Raw genomic sequence first — 21,334 nt, 5'->3', positions numbered from 1 at the left:
AACGGGTGGGGTTAAGGAAGGCATACAGAACCCACATTTCCATTTAATTTTCATCATTCACATTTTCTCTATTACTTCTTAAGTCTAAACAATCTTCAAAACAATAAAACAAACCCTGACCTATACATTTGGTGAATTTCCTGATGTAAATGTTCATGTTGGAAACTGAACAATCCACTTTTTCAAGCCTTTTTGCATCGACTCCAATGAACTCCTGATGCTGGCTTTCTTGCCTGAGAGAAGGCTTTTGGTACTATCTTTTATCCTGCTTCCTTGAACTTACTTCTCTTTCTCTGATTCTGCTTTCTCTCTTCCCTTTCCCCTATCTCTGTTCTCTCATTTCCTCTTCCCTCCCCACTCTTTGTGTTGCCTCTTCTTCTCTCTTTTTTTTCTCTTCTCCCTCTCTCTCCCTCCCCTTCTTCTCTCATTCCTTCTCCCTTTCTCTCTCTCTCTCTCTCTCCCCTCCCTCTTTCTCACTTATCTTCCTCACCAACTCCTTCTATCTCTTCTTTTTGTGTGTCTCTCTTTATCGCTCCTCTTCTTTTCTCTGTCATCCCTTTCCCTCTCTCTCCCATCCCTCTTTTCATTTAAATTCCTCTCCAACTTCTTCTACCTCTCTCCTTCCTTCCTTCCTTTCTTCTTTCCTTCCTTCCTTCCTTCCTTCCTTCCTTTCTTCCACACAAGAATTTTGATCCACTTTATTTCTAACTTGTGCTGGTTCATCCCTTCTTAGGAAGCCTGATGGGCCCCAACTCCTTAGGAATCATCATATGACACTGCACTTATTTATGATGGACAATGAATTGAAATTTGCCTTCTTGCAGCTTAGAACTACTGAGTTCAAGTAATCTATCAGCCTTGGCCTCTCTCGGAGTAGGAACTAAAAGTATGCTCCACTCTCCTTTTCATATTTAGAATACTACAATTTCGTCTCTACAAAAAAAAATTCAAGGAGACATTGAGGCCTTATGACGTAAAGGATGTTATTGAACAGTATTCTGCAGGACATCTGGACATGCTTTCCAGGATAAAGTATCTTCAGACAAGGTAAGAAAAACATGTCAGAATTAGAAGCAGCTAAGTGTTACCAGAACTGTTTACAAGAATTTCAAATGAATGGAAGGGCAGAAATTGCCATGGGACACAAGAAATGTAAGGACTAAGAAGAGAAAACTCCCCTTGATGATTTATCAAGCTTCTCTTTGCCTTTTTGATCTCCTTCCCTCCCTCTCTACCTCCCGTTCATCCCTCCTTCTTTCCACATTTAATATGAGGACCAAATTATTAGCTCTCCTGTATCTCAGAACTCCTGAGCTCAAGTGATCCACCAACCCAGTTCCCTGTGATAGCAGAGATCAAAGGCATACTGCACCATACCTGGACTGCACTTACCCTTTTTGGAGGTTTTATATGTCAGTTATAGAATAGATGTTATATAGAATTTGATGAATTAAGTAAGTTAATCCTGTGATGTGATCCTGGACTGAGGTTCAAAAGATATGGATTCTAGACTAGGTTGGATTCCTGGCTGCTTCGTGAATTTAGGTGAGTCATTCAAACCTTGCTTTACTCTTCTGTTAAATGGGCAAATGAAGATCTCCTTTGCTGGTCTTTTAAAATTGTTATTGATGATGGATAATATCATGATTATAAGGGAAGTTGAATGAAAATTTCTTGAAGTAAGAAATACCTGTACAGTTGTTGATTATGTAGGTACTTAATAAACATTTGTATTGTATTTTTTTCATTTGGGTTTACATTAAAACCAATCTTTAGTTACTACTCTTATTATTTAAAATATTATCTCTATGGATGGTGGTTTTTTGTTGATGAGAATCTGAAGAAGGGGAAAGAGGGCACATAGAGAAGTGGAAGGTACCCTCTTTAATGCAAAGTTATAACTGTATCCTACCTATTTGTGGGTATTCTCTCCAACAATGCAGATAACAGTCCATTTATGCCTGCCTGACTGTGTTACTTTTTTTCTGTGTCATTCCTTCAGTTCCTCAGAGGGAGTCCATTTAAAGTCTTGAGGACCTGCCTTAATTTCTCTTAATATTAAGAAGTCTCCAGTTGAAATGGTATACTGATTCAACCATACTGTGTGTAGTCATATAAAAAAAAAAATTCTCATCATACTGCTTAGAGAAATGCAAATTAAAACAACTCTGAGGTACTACCTCACACCTATCAGATTGATTAATATGACAGAAAAAAAGAAAATGTTGTATGTTTGAGGGGATGTGGGAAGTCTGGGACCCTAATGTATTGTTGGTGGAGTTGTGAAATGATTTAATCATTCTGGAGAGCAATTTGGAAATATGCCCAAAAGCTATAAAACTATATATACCCTTTGATCTAGTAATACCACTATTAGGTCTGTATTCCAAAGAAATCATTAAAAATGGTATAAAAATATTTATAGAAGCCTTTTTGTGGTGACAAAATATTAGAAATGGAGGTCATGCCCATTAGTAGGGGAATCAATGCACAGGTTGTGATATATAAATATAATATAATATTATTATGTAATAGGGAATTATGAACAGGAAGATTTCAGAAAAACCTAGAAAAATTGTACAAACTGGTGCAAAGTAAAATGAGCAGAACAAAAACGTTATACAGTATCAGCAACATTGTATGATAGTCAATTATGAATGACTCAGCTCTTCTCAGCAATACAATGATCCAAGACAAGTGCAAAGGACTCATACTATCTACATTCAGATAAAAAGCTGAAGAATTCTGAATGCAGTTTGAAGCATACTTCAAATTTTCACTTACATTATTCTTTTTTGTCTTTTTTCTATTGATCTATTTCTTTTTTCACAACTGTGACTAATATGGAAATATTTTAGCATATGTATAACCTATATAGAATTGTCTGCTATTATAGGAATAGCAAAAAGAAAGGGAGGGATAGAGAGCTAGAGGAATAAAAATTTGGAACTCTAAATCTTCTATAAATGATGTAAACATTGTCTACATATAATTGAGGAAAAAATAAAAGGCTATTTAAAAATACGGGGTTATTTTAAAAGCATGGGAGCAAGTTTAAAAAAATAAATGTTAAAATTGGTTTTACATGTAATTGGGGAAAATAAAATATTAAATTATAGAGATAAAAGACCTCAGTGAAGTAGCAGAGCTTTCTGACATTTATCCTTTAGTCTTGCCAATAAAATTCTATATAAGATTGTTACAATACTTTAAGGTTTGCAAAGAATTTTACATATGTTATCTCATTTGAGCTTCACAACAAGCCTGGGAGGTTAGTGCTATTATTATTTACATCTTACAGATGAGAAAACTAAAGCCAGGAGAGATTAAGATTTATCTAAGGCCATATTTGACTCCATATCCAATGCTCCATGCATTAAGCTAATCTGCATCCTAACATTATTATTGTTTATATATGACAAACCCTTATTTTTGCTCCTATATTTCTTTAATGATATTCTGAACAAGACCAAATACACACACACACACACACACACACACACACACACACACACACACGTATATAAGTATTCAATACATTAATGTACAAAGAAAGAGCAAAAACTAATTTTCCTTCAAGAGCTTCTAACCTTATGGGATTCAACTCTCAATGTAAATGAAGTAGGGAAAGATAACAAGAGTATGGAGAAAATCTTAATTTATTTTATTGCCCCCACCACCACCAAAAAGAGTTAAAAAATAAGAAACAGATTTTTAATTTCACTGGTATAGGGAACTTCCAGGGGCCACACTCAAGAATTTTGTGATCCTCATTCAGTCCACTGATCAAATTTTGAGACCTCTGTCTGATATCACCCCAAAAAAGTAACCAAGTAATTATCAATAATTCCAAATCTGTATGCCTACTTCCCTACCTATAAAAAATTTCCATCTTAATGATCTAATTGTATTTGAAGGCAACTATTGGGAAGTTATTCCCAATATATTCCCAATTAAATTATAGAAATAAAAGACCTCAGTGAAGTAGCAGAGCTTTCTGACATTTATCCTTTAGTCTTGCCAGTAAGATTTTATATAAGATTGTTACAATACTTTAAGGTTTGCAAAGAACTTTACATATGTTATCTCATTTGAACTTCACAACACGCCTGGGAGGTTAGTGCTTCTTCCGGAAGCCAGAAGAAAGTTTTCACAAAGATAATGTACAATAGACTCTCTTTACCATCACAAATTTGACTAAAAGATGTAGGGAATTTAGCATCCCACTGAATTTATCATTTGCTGGCTGTTTTCTAAAAAGCATTTGATTCAATATGTAAGATAAGCCCTTAAAGTTTCTTTCAATGCCCATCAAATATAATGATTTTGAGTCAAATATTATCCTCTCCTGCTTTTAATATTAATGAATGGAAATGTTTCTATGTGAATGAAGTATTGGGGAAGGGAGAAAAGAATACACTGGTGCCTGACTATCACTCTACTGCATTTTATGGGTTTTCTTAGGCCAAACTCAAGTTGTGAAAATGCACATTTTTAATTGCACAAATATTTTTATTTGCCTACTAAGAGCAAAGCCTCACATTAGAATCTAGGAATACTTAAGAAATAGTTCCCACCCTCAAGAATCTTACATTCTTACTACATTGCAAAATCAGCTGTGTTTTCTAGAAAATGACAAAAGGAGGTCATTGCATAGAAACTTATAAACTCAGAGACAATTTCTTAGTGTACCATCTTAATGAGGCTGGGGACAGCATGGACTTCTATCCTTCTGCCCACACAGGATTATGAAGCAGAGATCGAAGAGTTTTCATTTCTGCTCCACTGAATGAGGATCATGAAATGGTGCAGGTTGCAGGAAATGAAAGCGTTATGCCGGCAGAATATTGTCAGATCCATCATTCTAATGACCAGCAAAAGCCTAGGGAACTAAAAAAGATTCATGGTGCTAAAAACAGGTCCTTTAGAGTTGGCAGTAAAAATCTCCTTTAACTAGATGTCTTTGGGGAAGGAAAGCCAAAGACAAGTTAGACTTAGAGTTTAATATATTAGGGTTGCTAAGAGAAATAATAAGATGCATCTATCTCCCTGTCTCTGACTCTGCCCACAATGTTCTCTATAATAATAAGAAGCTATTTTTGCCTAGCCTAAATGGATGATGTATTGGGGTTATAAATAATCCTGCATGTACATCCTCAGTCTTTGCTTTATTTTGTATGATGAGTGGTCCAATGTCTCAAGGAAATTCTTTGGAGTAGTATTTTCTATTTTTCTCTCTCTCTCTTTCAGAGTAGATATGATCTTCACCCCTGGACCTCCATCTACTCCAAAACACAAGAAATCCCAACGAGGAGGAGCTTTTACCTATCCTTCCCAGCAGTCTCCAAGGTTTGCTTCTAGAAGTAGCCTGACCCATAGTCACCAGACTCAGCATTCCATGAGCAACCCTTAATCTCAACTTTATTCACTGAGGCTATAGAGATTCACTGTTCCCCAGAAGTGATTAAGGAGAATGAATAAAAATAAGTAAAAGTAATACCTGGGTCCTTGGAAATGGAAATTCTTTCTTAAATGCAAAAGGAGGGATTGTATTTAAAGAACTCTTATGGCAACTTCTTTTGCAAAGTGATTTTTATTTAAAATAAATGAAGGTTTTCATATAGCATACTTGTTTGAAAGTATAATTTTTAAGAGGTAGCTTTTGGTGAGAAGAGCCTCAATTTGAAAACTTTCTAATACTTCCTGACTGGACATGTATTTCATTCTAACATTATTTTTCTCATTTTGAAAATGAATATTACATCACCTAGGCCAGGGCTTATTAAACTTTTACCACTTGTGATCTTTTTTCACCTGAGAAATTTTTACATGATCTGTCCCTACGTTTTTTCTAAAATTATAGGATTAATAGAGTCAGAATTAGCAGTATACTCACAGTCTAAATCATAAACTCTTTCTACCTTGTGACCTTAAATGTTGACACAAATCTCACACACACACACACACACACACACACACACACACACACACACACACAGTAAAAATGATTCATTTGTTGCCCATTTTTGCTTCAGTTGTCATCATCTTTCAGTAAAGCATACAATTTCTATCCACTAGTTTCAAAGTCAAATTGAGGACAGGCGAATGTAAAATTTTCCCTAACTCAAATTGACTGATTGAGTCTCCTGAGTATCTTAGGGAAATTATCTATCCACATAATTTGCAGAAGTAGCTATGATGATATTAGGTCCCCTGTGCTGCTAAATATATAGATAACATCACAGAATGGAAGGGGATGCAATGCTCTCATGGGACTCTTGATTCTTTCCTAGAAATGATCCGTATGTAGCCAAAGCATCCTCATCAGAAATTGAAGACCAAAGCATGATGGGGAAATTCGTCAAAGTTGAAAGACAGGTGGGTTCTGAATTTATGGCATTAAAGAAATGTTTCTATTTCATTGTCTCATATAATCATACCTTCTGAACATAATATTATTCCAACGGACATGGGAATCATAAGATCATAGATTTAGAGTTGAAATCAGCAATCTGAATTCAACTTTATAGAAGAAATAACTAAGGCTGAAACAGACTGACTTGCCCATGGCCATACAAATATTAAAGGTAACTAAGTTATACAGTGGATAGAGTTCTGGCCTGGAGTCAAAAAAGCCTGAGATCAAATCCAGCTTGAAATATTTGGTAATTATGTGACCCTGGACAAGTCACTTAAATGTGTTTGCCTAGGTTTCCTCATTTATAAAATAAGCTTTAAAAGAACATGGCGAACAACTGCACTATCTTTGCCAAGAAAAACTCAAAAGGGGTCATGAAAAGTTGGATATGAGCAAAACAATTGAGCAACAATAATAATACAGATATTGCATTTCTGAGGAAAGATTTGAACTTAGATTTCCTGAATTTTGAGTCCAATGCTGCTACATCATCTACACTAAACTGCTTCTCATGTCTTAAGTCAAAATCCAAGACCTCTCATAATCCTGGTTTCATGCCTTTGAATCTTGTAGTGAGAGAATAAGATATATTTGAATGCATAAATCATCATTAAGTCTGACTCTACTTATTTAGAAATTGGGAAATTTTTTAACAAGACTCATTAAACTGAGTTCTCTTTTTATAATTTATTTGTATAACATGGGCATTTTTGAAAGTTCAGCTCAAATTACACTTTTAAAAAGGGTGGGAAGGGAGAACTTGGAAGAAAATATAGAATAAATGTTTAACATATTTTTAAAAATTCAACCTGTTTTCAAGGACTATAAAACAGTTTAACACTACCCATTTTTATATCATAATGTTCTAATTAAAATACATGATCATTAAGATAGGGCCATACAAATCATACTTAGCTGATTATTTTAATTTTGTTTGGAAAGATGATGTCATTGGTATATGGAACTTCCAATCAAGAAATTTCACTTCATAGTGCTGATAAATTATTCTGTAACTTACAGATCTAGAGAGTTTCTTGGATACTATATGGGTGTTAAATGACAGGCTCAGGGTAAAATAGGTAAAACAGAACCCAGGTTTTTCCTACAATGAGGTTGGCTCCTATCGTCTTTATCTTGCTAACTCTTTTAATTGTAAAATAATAAAATTTCATTTTTTAAAAGCAAATATCAATTAGCACTGCTTTGTTATACTTATGAAATTTCCTGCCTCTATATATATCAGTTCTTTATACTATACTTAATATTAAATAATCATATTTTTTCTCAAGATCTTTCTTGCTGCTGTTTTCAATATCTTTGACCAACAATGTAGAGTCTCATGAAGACAGACTTTGCCTCATGGAAATTTGTCTGGAAAGCACTTAGGATAAATCAGCCACAATGCTAACTGTATCAAGTAATAGCCCATTATATTTAAGGCACAGCAACTCTGCCATCCCTGGCCAATAATGTGATTAACCAAGTAAGAATAATCAATAATTTCTACTCATTTTTCCTTATTCTTCACTGAGGGGTCCAGCAGAGTCAATTAAATCTCTCCTTTTCTTGATAGTCATTTTATTTACTGAAGACAATTATCAGACACCCCTTGTGTTTTCTCTAAACTAGGCTGAACATCCCCATCCAATCCTTTAACTTATCTTCATATGTCATGAGTGTCAGGAAGAACTACATTCAAACCTGATCTCAGATAGTTACTGATCCTGGGCAGGTCACTTAATCTCTGTTTCCCTCAGTTTACTCAACTATCAAATGAAATAGTTATGGCTAATAAACAATAAAAACCTATCTCATTAGGTTTTTGTGAGGATTAAGTGAGATGACATTTATAAAAAAGCATTTAGTGCAGTGCCTAGCACTGATAGTAGGTGCTATACAAATATATATAAATGTTTATTCTGTTTCAATCCAAGACCTCTCACTGTCCTGTTGCCTTCTTTTGGATCTTCTCCAGATTATAAATGTCACTCCCAAAGCATAATACCACCATTTGATTATAATGCGTGAAGGTATGTGGCCTGACTATGGCAAAGTCCATTTGGCTTATCTCTCATGTCTCCAGTCTGGAACATAAGTCTCTTAATGAAGCCTAAGATTGCATTTCCCCCCATTGTTATATCATACCATAGACTCATCCTGAGTCTATCCTGTGCATGCAGCCAGACATGAATTCTGCTAAAGCTATCCTATAACACTGGAGCTATACATCACTGTGGGAAGAACTTTGCTAGGTAGTTCAGATTAGATTAGAAATGAGATCTGAAATTAGTCTCTGACTTGATAAATTACATCATAAGGCTTTATTTCCAAAGTGAAACAAGGCTTTCAGTGAAGGAGAATGTTTATCTTTGTGATTCACCCAAAGTTCCTTTTCTATGGAGAAGCAATATTCCATCTAAGCATTGGATCAACCAAACTCTGTCTAGTCACTGAATATATTACAGGTTTTCACTCAATAAGTGAGAACTGAGATATGGACATAAAAAAGAATGATTATTCCCTCAAACTGAAGATGAAGGGACCATTTCTTTGAGATTAAGGCTAAATGGTCAAAGCAAAGGATCTAAAGTCAGACAATCTGTGTGGGTTCAATATGTAGCTTTCTTTTTTTCCTTTCTGGCTATGTGACCTAGAGCTATATAATTTAGGGTTTAAAGGAACCTTAGGAATCCTCTAATCCAAGTCAAACATTTTATCAATGCATCAACTGAGTTCTGGGGAAGTGATTTTTCCAAGGTTACACAGATAGTAAATAGCAGAATGGAAATTTGTACATAGGTCTTCTTAGTTCAGAATTAGGACTCTTTGTATCACTCCCCTCTGGTTTAACCTCTAAGAGATTATTTCCATTTCTGTAAAATAGAGTTAATAATACTACATTGGGAAACTAGGGCAAATAGGAGAGCATAGGATAGTGTACTTGTCAGATCTATGGATAAAAGAAGAATTTGTTATTAAATAAGGGAGAGAGAACATTATCAGATATAAAATAGATAATTTGGATTACATTAAATTTTAAAAGTTTTTATATAAGCAAAACCAATGCAGTTAAGATTATAGGAAAAGCAGAAATCTGGGGGTGAGGCAGAGATTTACAGCAAATGTCTCTGATAAAAGCCTCATTTCTCAATTATTTGGAAATATGAGCCAAAGGACTATAAAACTGTTCATACCCTTTGATCCAGAAACCCCACTACTAATTCTCCATCCTAAAAAGATCAAAGATAAAAAAGAAAAGAATCTATCTATGCAAAATACTTATAGCAGCTCTTTTTGTGGTAGCAAAGACTTGGAAACTGAGGATTATACTCATCAACTAGGGAACAGCTGGACAAATTGTGATATATAATTACAATGGAATACTGTAGTGCTCTAAGAAATGATGAGTAGATTAATTTCAGAAAAAAGAAACCTAGAAAGACTTACATGAACTGATACAAAGTGAAGTATGCAGAATCAGGAAAACACTGTACAATAACAGCAAAATGGTATGATGATAAACTGTGAATTACTTAGCTATTCTCAGAAATCCAAATGATTCACAATGATTCCAAAGGATTCATGAAGAAAAATGTCCATCTCCAGAGAAAGAATCAATGGAAGTTGAATGAAGATTAAGGCATACTATTTTCCTCTTTACTTTTTCCTCTTTATTAATTATTTTAATTAATTGTGTTTTAACGTGAATAATATGGAAATGTGTTTTACATGATTGCACATGTATAACATATCAAATTGCTTACCATTTGGGGAATTGAGAGTGAGAAAGAAAATTTGAAATTTCAAATGAAAAAAATGTTAAAATTGTTTTTACATGTAATTGGGAATAAAATATTTCTAATAAATTTTTAAATAAAAATAATGCTGCAGTACATTGTTAGCAAAAAACAGCTTATTAACTTAAAAGTACAATACACTGAAAAATGACAATTTTGTCACTACTGAGCAATGGCTAAGTGTCAGAGTGAAAAATAACTGACATTTATAAGATATTTTAAATTGATAAAGTACATTACATATTTTATCTCATTTGACCTTCTCAACGACTCTGTAGTACAGATAGTATCATCTCCCTTTTATAGATGAGGAAATTAAAAGCTCAGTGACATTTATATGACTGGCTCACAGAACCTCTTTTGCCTTAAGCCACAAAATATAACTGGTATCAAGAATGATTTAATACATTTCTCCCCATGTTTCCCCTAGGTTCATGACATGGGGAAAAAACTGGATTTTCTTGTCGATATGCACATGCAACACATGGAACAGCTCCAAGTACAAGTTACAGAATACTACCCAACCAAAAAGGCGACTGTTACCCCGGCAGAGGTCGAGAAGAAAGAGGACAACAAGTATTCTGAATTGAAAACCATTATCTACAACTATTCTGAACCCTGCACCCACGAAACCCCCTACAGCTTCCACCAGGTCCCTGTTAACAAAGTCAGCCCCTATGCTTTCTTTGCACATGACCCAGGGAGCTTGCCTCGAGGTGGAGGAGGAGGAGGAGGGCCACCCTCTGAGAGGGAGAAGCTCCCGAGGACTCTCCCTTCCACGGTCCCCTATGCAGAAAGACCCACCGTCTTGCCTATTCTCACTCTTCTAGACTCTCGGGTGAGCTATCACTCCCAAGCTGAGCTCCACAGCCCCTACCAGGAGCGCATCTCACCCAGGCAGAGACGGAGCTTCACCAGGGACAGCGATACACCCTTATCTCTTCTCTCTGTCAACCACGAAGAACTAGAGCGCTCACCCAGTGGCTTCAGCATCTCCCAGGACAGAGACGATTACCTTTTTGGCCCCAATGGGGGCTCGAGCTGGATGAGGGAGAAGCGGTACCTGGCAGAGGGAGAGACCGACACAGACACAGACCCCTTTACCCCGAGTGGCTCTATGCCTCTATCTTCAACAGGGGATGGGATTTCAGATTCCATATGGACTCCTTCCAACAAGCCGGTTTAAAGGGGGAGGAGGGGTCACTGGATGGCCTCTCCTTGTAATGTAGACAAACTTTGTATAGCTCACTTACTCTTACACCCAAAGCTTACTAGTTGGAACACCAATGGCTGCATTCAATGCATGTATTAGTAGTAGTCACTGCACCATTCCACGGGGATTTACAGCTGCATTTTTTTTTTCCAAGACACCACAAGGAAGCCGCTTCATTTTGAGCATGCTTTGCATGACTTTACACTATATAAATGGTACAGCTACTTTCTTCTAGAATACATATCTATCTGCTATTCTTACTTAAAAGTTACAATTGGGCCTGTGCAGGGAGAGATTATAGAAGATTCCATGCTCTTTTCCTTTTATAAACAGAGAATATAGTTTCAGTTAATTCTAGTGTCACTGCCCATTTGTGTTCTACCACCTGCCCTGAAACCCATACCCATTTTTCAAAACAATGAATTCATTTTCTTGATAACCTTGCTAGCTCTCAGAAATTCCCAGAATGGAGAGCAAGTTCTGTGAGCTCTTACCCACTATAATTACTTTTGGAGGAATTCTGATTTCATTCATGTATAGAACTCCCACAGCAGAAGCTCTCTCCGCTGAAGGCAATCAACAACCTCTATAATTGATCTTCCAGAGTTGTGTAGGAATGCTGAGAAATTTAGTGATATTCTTAAAGCTAGTATGTGTCAGAAGCAGGATCTGAAAATGGGTCTCATTGTCTCCAAGGTCAGCCCTCTATCATCTAGATCATGTTATTTCTCCTTCAGTATATTATAAAGAGAAAGAAAGAGTTTCTATCTCCTTTCCTATATATGGATAACCCAATCGATAAAGAAATTAGGGGGAAAAAAATTCCAAATGGGATTTTATGAGTCATGTCAAATAAGGAAAGCTTTGTTACTACTTTCTTTGTTCTCAAAAAAAGATTCAATTTCTATTCCCTGCAGGGAATTTTCTGCAAAATATTCTTTAGGAATAGAATCAATTTTAGATTAAATGTTTAGATTCATCCCTATAACTTTACCTGTGTGTAAAATGAAGGTTAAAGAAAAATTACTTTCCCAAAGTGAGTTGCAGTACAAATTTGAACACAGGATTCAGGACTCCTGAGGCATTTGCATGTGTAGAAAACAAGGATCAGAAATTATACTGAGATTTATATTAGAATCACAGAAACCTTAGAAATCATCTAGGCCCATCCCTCTCATTCAATAGATTAGAAAATTGAGACCAAGAAATGTTGTTATTCAAGGACCTACAAATATTAAGTGGCTCACTGTTTTTTCTGTCTTGACTTAGCTGTGGTACCTTGAATATAGAATGTCAGTTACCTTGTGCCCTAATTGACCAGTGAAAACCATAAAGATTGTAAAAAATAATACACTTATTTTTATTCTATTTTGCTTCAAGAAAAATGGCTGATAGTCATTTTATTGATGTGTGAATTGGCCAATATGATAACCACCACATTTTTTCTTTATTAGTTAAATGAGATCATGTATGTAAACCACTTTGAGAACTTTAGAGAGTTGTCTAAAGTCATTTATTATTATTTTATTTTAGTGAATGCATAATTGCCTCACTGTGGGGTACTTCCTCCATTGATATGAATTATGATGAATCCTATCCATCTGTTATTTCATTGATTATTAGGTGAAGATATTGTAAGGGTGCCAAAATCTAAATGAATATTTGTTGATGGGAATGCTCCATCACATTATGGAAGTGTGAAGATGACCCTGGCTTGTTGAAAGCTACCAAGTTGAAATAGAGTCAAATGAGATTTCAACAATTGGCTTGTCTGCTTAAGGATCAGTCTGACTCAATATAGGTAGATTCCATTGGTCACCCAGTAATGAATTTTTAACCATGTTTACCCGTTCTTCCTTTCACACTTTTATGAAAATACTTAAATCTTAAGTAACATTCGATCAGCAGAAAGTTAAAATAAAAAGCCTTTTCTCAGTGTCCTACACTAATTACTATGCATAATCTTCCTAAGGTTTCTCTTTACCAGTTGATAATCTATAAAATACTCTGATAGTGGAATTTCTCATGAAGATTGAGTCATATAGATAGATACCACCTCAATGATTGCATAAGTGTGCCTCAGTCCTGCCCCTCTTTAAACATTTGCTTATTAGCTCCTGAACAACTAGCTCTATCAAAATGACTCAGTTAGTGAAGAATTAGGCATATTTGGATGCCTATATGTCAACTATGTTTAAAATCCTCTTGCCTAGAGAAATAATAATTCTGGCAGATGATTCAGTAAAGTGAGTTCTTACAGTAACTAATGGAAGGTATACAGTCTTTTGGTAGGGGAGATAAACTTTTTTGGAGCTCTGAGGTCTGGAGATTACTTAGGAAGAAGGAAAATAGGAAAGGAGGATATTGCCAATGGTGTTTGTAAATGGAATACAGGAAGGTCTACTAATTGAGGAGTTTGAGATTGGTTGAGAGTCAGAGTAGGGTTAAGCAGAAAATAACATATAGCTATAAAGAATTAAGGTGTGCTTTAGACTCCGCCCTTTCAAAGACTTGCTGCCACAGGAGGTGATCATAGAAATAACTGCCACCTGTCAACTAGCCATATAAAGTTCTGAGATGGATTACTGGGAATCCCTGACCCAATGGGTCAAATGTGCTTTTCTCTGAGCTTGATTTCTGACTAATCTAAAAGTTATAATTTGCCAGGAATGACTGAAATATCTTTGTTATCACTTTGTTATATTGCTATTTATTTAAAATTTTTATTTAAAGGAATTGATAGAAAACTGACCAAACTTTCTACTTTTGCACCAATTAATTTTTCTAACAAATTGACACTGTTCTAGAATCTTGATCTTGGTGTCTTAACAGATAACATATGCTGTGAGGGGAAGCATATGTTCATGCTTTCTGATCAAAAAGAAATGGACTTTCTAGAAATATCTTCTATGGACAAGGTACTTTCTAAGTAGTACAACTTATCTTGGGCTACATGGGTAGGTAGGTCCACTTTCATTGGATGTCTTCATGAGGAAATTGAATAACCTAATTCTTGTTTAGGTAACTTTGTACAAAATTATTTCTGAGGTCTCTGAAGAACTTTGAGATCCCATTGCATATAAAAAAAGCTTCCAGCCTTATAACAAGATTTCACTAAGGTAATAAAGATTTAAAGAAGTGTAAGCTTTCAAAGTACTTTATGTTTTTAACTTTCCTTGTATCCCCAATAAACATAGTACTTAGCATATATTAAGTGCTTAATAAATACTTGTTGACAGAGTGACTGAAGCACTGAGAATTTAGATTAGAACATAAAGCTTAGCTTTCTTCTGGGTCAATCAATCTTTCAACAAGTATTTGTAAAATGCCTTATATATGTGCCAGACACTATACTAGGTATTGGGAATACAAAGACAGAAACCTCCTTACTCTTAAGAAGCTTATGTTTTATTGTTTATGAAGCCTCATGAAAACAGGACTTTTTTTCACAATTATATTGATGTGTTATTATATCCATAAGTAGGTTTTAATGAAGAACTATAATTTTAGAGGATTAGTCAGAGCTCCTATCAGAATTAAATGGTCTCATCTCTAAGAACAAGATGCGGGGAATGGGGAGGTGAGACTTTAGGCTCTGATTTGATCAATTTTACCTGGCTAGTCTCAGACAAGTTCAACAAAAGAGGGAGCTCTAGATTAATAAAGATTTTTTTTTCTTTTGTAAGTAAAGCCAGGTTTCTCCTCTTTCCTACTTTTTAAAAAATCCATTCAAAGAAATGTAGCCATTTCTGATTGACATTCCTATAATTGAAGATAGTATTTGTGTTATTTTATGCTTCACATACATCCCAGACATTATCTACTTAGAGAGCCTTAGCCTAAAGTCTAATTCTGGTCTTTGTAATCTTTGCTCCATAGTAGAAAAAAGCAGCTACTTTAGTGTAGGCATCTACTGATTTGGTCAGTGACCTAAAAGGTTGTTTGAATTTTGTGGGAGATGATAGGTACATTCTCTTCAAATTTTTTCCCTTAGAATTACTTCATAATCAATCTTTAATAGTCTCTACAAACCAAAATTCCATGTGAAGTAGGGGTTGGACTTGTGATGTTATTGGTATAAAGAATATCCTAGAGAAGGAAACTCTCTTTACTAATACAGGCAGGGAACTTCTCTGAAATTTAAAGCCTTAAAGAGATAGCTAGAATACCAAGAAGTTAAGTGGCAGATCCAGAATCACAAAGTCAATATGTGCTAGATAAATAACTTGAACTCACGTCTTCTAGATTTGAAATCTGGTTGCTCATTATGCCACATAGGTTCTCCATTTGCTGGATATCTCTGATCAGATATCTCATGAGCATCCTTCAGAATTTATTTCTTGATCTTAACTTTCAGTAATAAATATATAGCAATTTGAGGGTATATTTCAAAAAGGATTCCATTGGCTTCACTTTCCACATGAAGTCCCATCATCATTGTTAAGGATGATTTATTCTTATGAACAAACTGTTAATGGAAGTAGCTGTGGCTTGTTAACTGCCTGACATCACACCAGGTTTTCCAGAATGCAACATTATTAGACACGAGGGAATTAAAATATATGTTTGGTCTTTGTTAGAAGTGATTGGAACAAGGATCTGACGGTTTAAATACAAGATTTAGAATACAAGAATTCCTTTTATTTTTACAATACAGTGTCTGTACTGTATAATGCCTTAAACTGGACTTTCTAACATTCTAACACACAAATACTTAGTTAACTTTAGAAATTTTCACGCTCAAATAAAAAAGAAGTGAGGCTTGTAGCCTAAAATATTTAGCATTAAGCTATTGTGACCTTAAGGCACTTATTGATATTGATACCTTTACATTTTGAATTATTTGAATCTAAGCATTGAAATGAGAAAACTGTTACTTCCATCAGAAGATATTAAGACCCTGTTACTTTGGGTTCAGTTCATGAATCCCTAGTGGATAGTGTATCTTAATGTTATGTTAAATTCATATTTTCATAGGTGAACAATTGCAAAAAATGCCACAGAATGATATGGATGATTTAAAGTGAAGAATCTGGTGGATGCTTATCAAAGACTCATGTGGCTTTTCCCTCTCTTTTCTCCTAAAAGAGAAAAAGTATGTAATCAAGCCAAATTTATGCATAATTTGGTACATGGAGCCATTATTGAAATTGCATGTTTGGTGGGAGTGATATATGTCTGGTTCTGATTCCCATTAAGACTTATGACACTATCACAGTGGATGGGGTGCTGAACTTGGAATCAGAAAGACTTGAATTCAGATTCTGTCTCAGATACTAAATTACCATGGGCCAATCATTTCACTTCTTCATTTTTTTCATTTGTAACTGAGAGGAATGAACTCAATGATTCTAAGGTCTAGTAAGCTCTAAATCTAAGATACTAAGATACCTTCCTTTAAATTTTCTCTCTTTTAGCATCATGGCTGCTAATTAGGGAGCAGGTCCTTTTATTTGCTAGTACAGAAGATTCAGAAACTTAAAAATAGACAGCATCTATACATCAAAAACATTAAATGAAGAATTTTGCTCAATACAGTAATGTACAGTAGACAAGGTCAACATTTACCTCTTTCCATTCACTCATGCATGAGCAAGTGAGAACAATGGGCAAATCTTCTGAGTTTTCAAGGGCTGCCTTTATAGAGAAGATAATGTTTCCATGTCGCTTCCCCCACTTCCATCTTAAATCTCCCCAACAAAAATTTCTAAAAATCCTAAAAATTCAGTGCCATTCACACCATTCCAATATACCACCTTATTTTTGCCTTTGAACTTTGCCCAATTGCACTTTCACTGCACCAGGTCAACAAATTATTTGATCTACTACTTAGACTCACATGACCCCTAGAGCCAATCAATATTCAAGCATCATCTATACACACAAGTCAGTTTGACAAAATTCAAGTTAGACACCAAAAAAAAGAGGAAGGTAAATTTGCCAAATCCTATGTGATCTACATGACTCCAAATAATTGTTTTAGTTTAACAAATGTTATAATTGAAAGTTCTGTATTCACAATAGCAAGCCTTCTCTGAGCCTCTAGTTTTTTCTTTATTAATCCTGCCACTTCAGCACTTATTGTCAAACCCCTCCATCAAAAGGTCAGAAGAAAGCAAAAATGATATCACTTAAGCTATTCCATGCTGATGACTCTAGAAAATGGTTGGGCATTGAGAAAGTTGAAATCTTTTGATTAAAACAAAATTTGGAGATTGCATCTGGAGTCAGAAATTAATTTCAAATTATAATAGAGGTCTGGACACCCTTGCCAGAGGATACTTTTCCCATCTTTTAAGATAATAGATATCAAGCTAAAAAAGGTTTTTTAGGTCATTTGGTCCAAAACCCTCCTTTTTACAAATGAAAAAACTGGAGCTCAGAAAAGACTTTGTTGCTTTCTTTGTCACTGATATTTCTTCTTCTTTGTTATTTGCCTCTTAGATAGTTTTTGTCATAGCTTCTCTCAAGAGAGAGCATAATGCAAAGTTATCAAATGCTTTAATCCTCAAGAGGTTGACCAAATATTTGAAGAAATCCTCATTGAATTCTATGTACCTTGTTCCACAAATCTCACCAACATCAGCCTAATATTTGGCAAGACTGGGGATCAAAATGGAAAAAAAATTATCATTTTAATGGGCTCTCATATGCCCATCTGAAAATCTGTAGAGTGAATTATTATGCAGTAGTCAATAATAATGGCCTCAGTTTTAAAAATACAGGTGTTCATTTTAAACTTATCTAAAGATGCTCCATTTAATATCATAAGCCAGGGAGATAAAAATACTTGAGTTGACACTTATTTCAATAGTCCAAAGAAACATAAGTTCCCTGAGGACAGGGGTCATTTATTTTTTATTTTTTTCACAGTCTCCCCAGCATCTAGCATAATGCTTTGCTCATAGTAAGCCCCTAAGAAATGTTTGTTGAAATGAATAAAATTGAATTGAACTGAATCTCTGTGCTGGCCTTCATGATCTTAAAGGTAAGCTTTAATTCCTGTAATTTTGGGAAACTGGTAAATTATTTTCTTTCTGAGGCTATATGCAGAAATTCTGTAGTAAAGGGTTAGTGGAAGATGTCCAGGTGTATAAAAATGTTTACTATGAGGGAGAACACACCTTCTCTTCACTGGATGGCTGAGCCAGTTTCAAATAGTTGCTATATGGTTACTCTTAGACCCAACACAAATTGATTTTCCAACCAATGAGCAAAAATGGCACAGAAATCCACCCTTCTATCAATAATTCAAAACAAGAAGGTCCCAGACAGTACTTCTAGGATACCAGTTCCACAGTTGCTAGAGAACAAAGTAACCACAAACCCTCTGTTCAGCATCTCTCTCAACATCCTAAACAACTTGAGCAAACATACTTTATCCAAGGTATTATGCTTGGCACTAGAGATACAAAGAGCACTGCCTCCCCCCACCCCATGCCAAAAAAATGTAAAGGTTACATTCTACTAAGAAGGGGGAAAGCCCCTCATGGCAATCCCTAAGAAGCAACTGCCCCTCCCCCACAAATGCCTCAGTATATCTATAACCTGTTTCTCCACCAGAAGTCTAAATATCACAGAGCCAAAACTGTTTTCCCGTATCAAATTTCCTGGTTTCCTACTGAAAATTAATTTTATATGAGTCAATTTTTAAATATCTCCTATTAGTTGGTCCTATCTTATATTATAAATGTGGAAATCTCAAGAAAGATTTGCTAGGATAAATATTTACTTTAATGTACTTAGGAATCTACTCTTGCAGCAAAAATAGAGAGCTCCATGTTTGTTGAACTGGCTCAAAGAGCAATTTCTTTGAGATCTTAAGCCTGGGAGGATGTCATGTGATACTGAATGACTCACTTTGTACTAACTTCTACAAATACTTTTTTGTCAGAGTTGCTACTCAGGACTCCATGAGAATCATTTCTTCTCCAAAGCATTTATGCTAACCTGTCAGTATCTTTTTTATTTTCCACTGAATTCAATTAAGTAGGTTCAAATGTCCCAATTGACTCAACACCTATCTTGTAATCTACTATTAGGATTTGAAACCAGTTTTTTCTTCAGAGGTAGCATATTTATTTTCAACCACTTTCTCTTCTGGGTCTCTTGTGGGCAAATCACAAAATGGGCACTTCTCTTTGTATTTAGAAATTTCTCTCTCCCAAGATCGGAAGGCAAAGCTTTTCTTCTGATGTCAGCACCTTTTTACAGGAGAGAAATAGTCTCTCCCTTCACCCACCAGCATATTTCTTTCAAACCTAGGCACGGAGCTCCCAAGGGAAGAATGAACTGGGAGGGTTTTGTTTTATTTTGTTTTCATAAAGTCTTTATCTTTTTTTTTCCTATGGAAAGTATTGCTTTCAGTCTTTATACTACAAGATCCATTCTGTATTTTTTTCCTGAAAAACATGTTAACATCAAAGACTAAGGAAAATAAAATAAAATCTGATTTTGTAAAATAATGATTTGTCAGTCCCTATGCCCCCTCTCATATTTGTATTCAGCTCTGGTTTTAATTCATTCCAATTCAACTCAAAAAATATTTATTAAATGTCCAATATATCCAAAGGCCAAGAAAAAAAATCTTTAGCCTCAAAGAGTTTATATTCCCCAAAGGGATATAATTTGTATAGAACTGAACATATGTGGAGTAAATATTGAAAATAAATGATCTGTGTTATTAACTGAATCACTTAAAGGGCCTGAGTGAGAAAAATGTGTGCATTGTTAAGACAAAACTAGGCAGACCATCCATGGTAGCTATGGACTAGGTTGGAATGGGACTGGGTATTTCTATGTTGTTGTTGTTGTTGTTTTTTTTCTTCTGATGTAGCAAAGTGACTTCAAATGGCAAGAGAATGATCCATTTTGAATCTCTGATGGACAAGATGAAATTACAATGACAAATCTGCTGTTTTTTTTCTTTTGGGGGGTTGTTTTATTATTTTTTTTTCCTTTTATGGCATAGAATTCTGGTGCCTTGCTCCCTGAAGTTGTCTCCGAGCTACAAAGGATACGCTTTTTTTCACATTCTGGCTTACAAGGGAACACAACTTTTCTACAAGTGGCCTTTAGTGCTCTTTCTAATATGATTTCCTGTAATTTTTAAACTGTATGTCTAATTTATATTCTGGCACTGTCCGATATTTGAACAACTTTAATATGTTGATTTCCATCTCTATTATGCAAATGATACTTCTTACCTGATTTTTTATGTTCTGTCTTAAAATGAACAATCAAATAATAAAGAAATGCCGCACCACTTATTAATAAATGGAAATTTCCATGATAGAGTGAAAGAATGTCATTTGCTTTAAAAGCTTTCTTAAACTGAAGGGCAGGGGTGGGCTGTCCCAAGATTTTGGGAGCAAAGATCATGGAGCTATGAATTAAGGAATCTTAAAAATGAATCCTTCCAATTTTCTTTCACTATATTTGAGGAAATTGAGATCCAGAGAGGTTCCATGATTAAGATTACATAGATAGTAAATGGCAAAGCCAGAGTAGGTTCTTTCATTTCCACGATATTTCCTTCTTTTTATAAGATGTCCCAAATGTCTTAGAACAATTTTAAGCTTTACAGCCAAGATTCTGGGAACATTTTACATATTCATCTCATTTCCAGGGTTTGTTTTTTTATTGTTTTGGGGGCTTGGGAGTTTGGGGGAGGTAATTTAAAACAACATTATATTCTTCCAGGAAAAGAAATCACAACTGGGAAATCTAGACTTGATCATGGAGTTGTCACCATGGCCAAAAAACAAATAAATAAATAAATAAATGAAGCACTTCCCCTTGGCAGCTAAATGGTTGTACATAATGTTGCCAACCAAGTATATATCGATTGAAGGAATACATTTCAAACCTAACAAAGACAAGAACGTCCTGAATGGTTTTTTCAGT

The 21,334-nt window shown here is 35.1% G+C and overlaps 1 protein-coding gene across 1 annotated transcript in view; it reads left to right on the top strand.

Annotated features, from left to right (window-relative positions):
• The window catches only part of KCNQ3 (potassium voltage-gated channel subfamily Q member 3), a 446,114-nt gene extending 425,394 nt beyond the window's left edge, over positions 1-20,720 (top strand). The window contains exons 12-15 of the mRNA XM_051971104.1: positions 916-1,047; positions 5,251-5,349; positions 6,294-6,378; positions 10,646-20,720. Coding sequence (XP_051827064.1) covers positions 916-1,047; positions 5,251-5,349; positions 6,294-6,378; positions 10,646-11,401 — 1,072 coding nt within the window. The 3' untranslated portion in view covers positions 11,402-20,720. The remainder of the gene's footprint in view (positions 1-915; positions 1,048-5,250; positions 5,350-6,293; positions 6,379-10,645) is intronic.
• Positions 20,721-21,334: the final 614 nt, after the last annotated feature.

The sequence above is a fragment of the Antechinus flavipes genome, chromosome 1 (genome assembly GCF_016432865.1).
Source record: "Antechinus flavipes isolate AdamAnt ecotype Samford, QLD, Australia chromosome 1, AdamAnt_v2, whole genome shotgun sequence".
Classification (NCBI taxonomy): domain Eukaryota; kingdom Metazoa; phylum Chordata; class Mammalia; order Dasyuromorphia; family Dasyuridae; genus Antechinus; species Antechinus flavipes.
Note: the sequence above shows the minus strand (reverse complement) of the source record. Positions and strands in the feature narration are given on the sequence as shown.